Source organism: Perca fluviatilis, chromosome 24 (genome assembly GCF_010015445.1).
Source record: "Perca fluviatilis chromosome 24, GENO_Pfluv_1.0, whole genome shotgun sequence".
NCBI lineage: Eukaryota > Metazoa > Chordata > Actinopteri > Perciformes > Percidae > Perca > Perca fluviatilis.
Genome location: NC_053135.1, coordinates 5,232,766 through 5,238,765, shown reverse-complemented (window position 1 = coordinate 5,238,765; position 6,000 = coordinate 5,232,766). Strand labels below are relative to the sequence as shown.

General features: G+C 45.5%; 1 protein-coding gene across 1 annotated transcript in view; it reads left to right on the top strand.

Annotated features, from left to right (window-relative positions):
* The first annotated feature begins 1,422 nt into the window (after positions 1-1,422).
* Positions 1,423-6,000, top strand: part of LOC120554509 (transmembrane protein FAM155A-like) — a 33,804-nt gene continuing 29,226 nt past the window's right edge. The window contains exon 1 of the mRNA XM_039793418.1: positions 1,423-2,633. Within this exon, the coding sequence (XP_039649352.1) occupies positions 1,947-2,633 (687 nt within the window). The 5' untranslated portion in view covers positions 1,423-1,946. The remainder of the gene's footprint in view (positions 2,634-6,000) is intronic.

The following is a 6,000-nucleotide window of genomic DNA, read 5'->3' as shown; positions in this document are numbered from 1 at the left end:
TAACATAAGGCTGTTAGTGGACATTTTCAAAATGAAACATTTCTAAAACTCTCCTTATCCAGTTAGCCCTGATGTTCCATGTCTTCTGTACAGCTGCATGCTTTTACTTTTAGTCGTTGTGTTGTCTTTATTTTTGTACTATCGACCTAAATAGTTGAGATCATATTTATTATGGAGACTGGCATCATAAGCTTTCATTTTGAAGTATAAAAAAACATTTCTGTTGACATTTTAGCGGGCTCTTTCTGACTTGACGCACCCTAGTACCGAGGGATGCGGTGACTGCGATGCGCGCGCATAACGTCAGAGATTGAGAAGCCTGTCAAGGAAGCAAGATTAGATAGCACAGTACCGGATGTTGGGCGAATTGACCTTCAAAATAAAATACAACGTATCTAAAACCGCAAGCAGTTATTTGTACAAATTGTACGCTATGTGAAATGTGATTTTGTTGCGGTTCAAAACGCAGAAAACATTATCACTATTGGCCAGCCTATTTTGTCTAAAAAATCTTTAAAATGAAAATAAAACAACTAAAATGCCCTTGATGAGGAAGCTGGACCCTGGTATAGCCTAGATCAAAGATCCTTCAACAGGGAAGGCCACCAAATTATTGTTAGTTTTTTTAAAGTTTCCAAGAAAATTCAAATGTGTTAAAATGAATCCAACATATTAGTAGCAAATATAAATCAGCCTATTTGTGAAGAAAAAAAAACATTGATGATAAGCGTGCTGGCCTAATGGGTAAGGTAGTCTCTAAGGCTGTCCACAGATACAGTTCATCCTAAGGGTTCACTGTGCCACATGTATGTTTAACATTAAAACGTGATTTATAAAATCATGCCAGCAGTTATTATTTTAATAGCGTAGTATTCTATCCCAAAAAAAAAGGTATGTATAAAGGCTTTAGGTCGCCCTACATGTTATTGTAGGCCCAGTTTAATACGCACATTTTACACATTTGTATACAATTTTTGCGATGTAGTAGGGGGTCCCTTCTCCATCTCTCTTTCAGTTAAGGGGTCCTTTAAAGACCCCTGGCCAAGATCACTGATTCCTAAACTGGGGGCCAGGACCCCCAAGGGGTCTCAAGTTTGGAGGGGTCTTAAGAGGGTTAAAGGGATAAGAAAGGAGTGAAATACTGTATAGTGTCACCTCCTCTAGCCTTCAACTAAAAATAATCCCAGTAGCACCCTATAAATCTTTGGTTGAACTGCTCATAAACTGTTATGAGGGGTCACCGTAGGCTTTACAAGATTTGAAGATTTGGAGCCATTGGTCTAGATAACAGGAAAAGGAAACAACAATTTTCAGATCACACAGAGGTAAATGTAGCACAAAAACCACGTCAGCGTGTGACCTTTATTTTGAATATTACAACCGGAAGTACGGCTGGGTATTGCTGCTGACTTAACGCAGCTTCCTGCAAACACACACCGTCTCTTGGCGAACATGGCGGCAACTTGACAACGGCAGCGAGAAGAAGACGGTGAGGGCTTGAAAAAGAAAAGAGGTCTGTCAGCTTACAGGCTGTAGGGCCCATCCGCCGAAACAAAGGCAGACGGCTTCGCCATGTTGGAAGAGGATAGCGCCCTTGTCCCTGCAAGACCGAGGCCAGGGAAAACGTAAACGCGTCGGTGAGGGTTTCTAAAAACGGAGTCGAGGCTACGCAGAGAGGAGCGGAGCGGCGCGGCGCGGAGCTCAGGGCGGGCGGGAGGACAGCGGCTTCACCGGTCAGCCATGGAGGATGCGGCCCGTGGTCGCCAGCGTCTGATTTCCCATCCGGCCCACGCTCATTTTAATGGGAATTACCGCTGATCGCAAAGGCAAAGCCGGGACAAGCCACCACCTGACATCTGAGGGGAAGAAAACGCGAAGCGGACCCCCACGTCAATGACTGTTGCGGCAGAGGAGCCCCCACGGTGGAGTCGGCCGGTTCCCAAAATATGACCAGGGGTGCTGGGACGTGTTGGCAGCAAGAAGATGACGACGGCTTCCAAATCTGGCTAGAGCCCCCCCGCGACAACCAAAAGCCATTCACCGACTCCGAGAGGGCGCAGAGATGGCGACTGTCCTTGGCATCCCTCTTGTTCTTAACCATCCTCCTCTCTGATCACCTGTGGTTCTGCGCCGAGGCCAAACTGGCCCGGACCCGGGTCAAGTTCGCATCCTCCCACCTTCTCTCACCCCAGACCCACTCAGCACACAGCAGCCTCAGAGGAAACCCAGATGCTATTTTTATAGGAAACTCTACCAAACATTTGTGGCGGCTTGAAACTTGCCACCAGGATAGTTTATCTAAAAACTGCTTTACTTTCGCAGATGCCGACAATTTGTGCGGGGGCCTTTCCGACAAAGAGGGGACGCGGGCTGTAAATATGAGCGATTTGTACCTTTCCTTTTGTAACTCCTACTCTCTGCTGGATTTGTTTTACGGGTCGACAAGTCCGGACAATTTAAACTGCAGCCTCGACGTGCTCGGCGATGGCGACACAACCAGATGCAGCCTGTGCGTCCAGGCGTACCAGCGCTACGACCAGCACGCCCAGGAGAAGTACGAGGACTTTGAGCTCCTGACTCAGAAATATGAGCCGGGGGCATATTCAGTGAGGACGTGCATGGAGCAGTGCAAGGTAGGCTGCAAACGGGAAGGGGGCGGGTGGGGGGTGTTTGGAGTGTGTGTGTGTGTGTGTGTGTGTGTGTGTGTGTGGGGGTGTTGATGTGGTGGCCATCTGTTGATTTGGGCCCGGATAGATGCCAGTTTTGGTCCTCTTCCTCCGGTCGCCATGGATACGGGTGACAGATTCAAGGAGACTCCCGGCTCCGGGCCTCATGTTCATTCATCTCCTCATTGTGTTTAGGCCCCATGCTAATGTGCAGATGGAGGCCCTGCTAGTGTTGTTCCTTCAGCATCCAGAGTCCCCCCCCCCCCCCCCACACACACACACACACCTTTTAGTCCAAGCTCTGTTCTTTGACATTGAAGACCGCCTGGCGCTCCTTTAGCTCATAAGCCTCCTGATCAGCCATCGATAACATAGATAGGCTTGTTTGAACTGCACTGTTGCTCGAGCTTTTATAGCCTAGCGTTTATATCAATTTAATGAGCAGGAAGGAGGTTGTTGGCATTATGCAAACAACTCTGGGAGCCTGTGTGCCCTATGTGTGTTGTCGCAGTCCGCCAGGTGTTCATCATGACCGCCCACTCCATATCGAGAGCGTTTTATTAAAGTCAAGAGGTGGTTTCCCTGCCTAATGTGGCGGAAGGCTTTCTTCGCTCATTACCAGGCCCACACGTAGGCCTCGTGTCGGCTAGGCCCGTGCTCGCTGTTTGATTGCCATGTACTGTTTACCAGCTCATTACAGACGACGGTGGGACAGAGTAGTTGTAATGGGTGTCCGGGAAACGCGGAGGGACCGGCGGCCAGGGCCGCTGCTGCGTGCAGCCGCTGTGGCCGCGCTGGGCCATAAACGCTGCAGTCAGCACCGCGGAGAGCTCCACAGCAGCGCAGAGCTGTCCGTGGTGCTGAATGGCGCTTACCGGTTCCATTCACAGAAGCCCCGGCCAATCCCAGATGGCCTCCATTCACCCAACCAGTGGCACATACACACGCATAGGCGTCGAGACGCGAATCTAATAAGGCCATCTGCCTGCTTATACAAACCCAATGCATGCAGATAGAGCCACATGCATGTGAGCTGGGCCTAGTTGGCAATGCTCGCTTAAATTTAGAGGAGGAAGAAAACGAAAAGACTAACTGAATCCCTTTTATGTCTGTTGTATTCATCAAACAATGATTAACTTTCTTTTATATTCTCTTCACTGTTGGATGTCTTAATCCTGGCAAAGACTGCACAGTCCTTTTAGGCAAAATAATTCCAGCTTTCATATGGTTTCAGACCTCACATTCTTACTCATTTAAACAAACTCACACTCTTTGTGTACACAAAGGAGCTGGAGGCTGCTGGATTTATCTTGTGCTTAAACATGAAATGAGTTGTCTATGGATTATTTTGATATCACAGTTTAAAGCCATGCTATCTATATGTTTAAAATCATTCTGTTCTGGATAGTGCTGAAACAGTGAGTTGATTTAATCGGTTAGTCGATCGACAGCAAAATTATTGTCAACTATTTTGATGATTGGTTATCATTTTCTTCTCTGCTTTTCTCTGTCATATATCATTGTAAACTGAATATCAAAACAAGACATTAGAAGGCATTACCTTGGGCTCTGGGAACTTTTTTGACATTTCATAGACCAAACAATTAATGGAGAAAATAGTAGTCAGATTTATCGATAATAGATAATGAAAATAATCTTTATTTGCAGCCGTCGTTATGATATTTCTCATGAATCATAATTGCTGGAAGCTTTATGTCCCATCTCCAATGGCCTAAAATACTCTCTGCAAGCCAAGGCCTTTACTAATGTTGAGTTGGTAAAGCCTGACCTAAGCTACTTCATTGCTTTGCTTCAAGGTTAGTCAATTGCCAGCTTTAGAATATGCAATCATTCTACACAGGAAAAGAAATAACCAAGCCATGCCAGCCTTTCCAGCAAGTATCAGCCATTGAGGAATGCTCCCACTGAGGCCTCCATGTGGGACAGTCTTTCTTTTCCTCTGCTGAGCTTCCTCTGCCAATCTTAAGTCGTCGTTTCACGCTGTCTGAGCTCACCTCTTGGCACTTGGAGAGAAAACATTCATCATTTAGCCAAGCTGCTAATTTCTTTAACAATGACCCTTCTATATCACCTCCTTGATTATAGGTTTGTTCAAGTCCTGTATATGTGGTCGGCAGCGTTATGGAAAGAGTGGCATGACTCAAGCGGTAATGTCGAGCTCTTGTTGAGTTAATGGCCTCCTGCCTCGGAGAAGCCTAGCAGTGCATGCTGTGTACCGGCTCAGACAGATGTATATGTAATCTGTGTAAATACAGCAAGATTATAGCGTATACTGGCAAGTGTTTAAACATTAACCAAATACATCCCTGCCTGCCTCACTGTCTCATTTAAACATTCATGGGAACAGTGGAGGCAGATAGAGCCAGTGTTGGGTTATATATTTATGTTTCAAGTGAAGATATTTGACATGGAGAGTAGCGTTTGTTGTGCCAGAGTGAGTCCTTTGGTCCGCAGGTGGTGCTTTGATTTCTCTAGCCTGGGGTGAAACATCACACAGTGGACACGGCCGGTGTGCTGTTCCTCACAATGGTATTCTCCATCATCTGACTCTGTGAAAACCCACCATTCATCTTGACAGCGGGGCTGTGCTCAAAACATTTAAACCTGGGCTGATGCACTAATGCTGACTTGTAAGCAGCATTTTTCTGTGAACCAAAACGTCAGACCTGCTTGTTTCACAGGAAACAATGAGACAATAACAAACCTGGCATCTCAAAAAGCATGTTGGCAGTTCAACAACTGTTAGCCAACAGGGGTCCTAAGGCCTAAGGTCCCCACACTGCAATCAAATTATTTGATGAAGGGGTGCCTTCCTGTTTTGCCAAAAATCTGCAGTAATGTAGCATAACTGTTATTATTAACATTAAGCATATTTGAGCACAGTTGTCTTCTTCTCACTTCAGAGTGCTCAAGTTGCTGATCAGGGACAACCAAGAAACCCTGAAAGTCTGCATTAAAGCCTAAAAGCATGGTGTTTTGTTTGTATTAGGGCTTATTTTCATTATCGATAAATCTGCAGATTATTTAATCTATAATCTGTTATTATTATCTATCGTTTGGTCAAAATTGTCAGGAAATAATTGAAAGATACCACCACAATTTCCCAGAGCCCAGTGTGACATGTTCAAATGTCTCGTTTTGTCTGACCAACAGTCCAAAATGCAAAAATATTCAATGTACTATCATAAAAGATGAAGAAAACCAGCAAATATTCACAGTTTGACCATCATAGGACACTGAAATGCACAATTGAAAACAAAGCTAGAGCAATTATATTAAAGCGCCCATATTATGCTCATTTTCAGGTTCATAA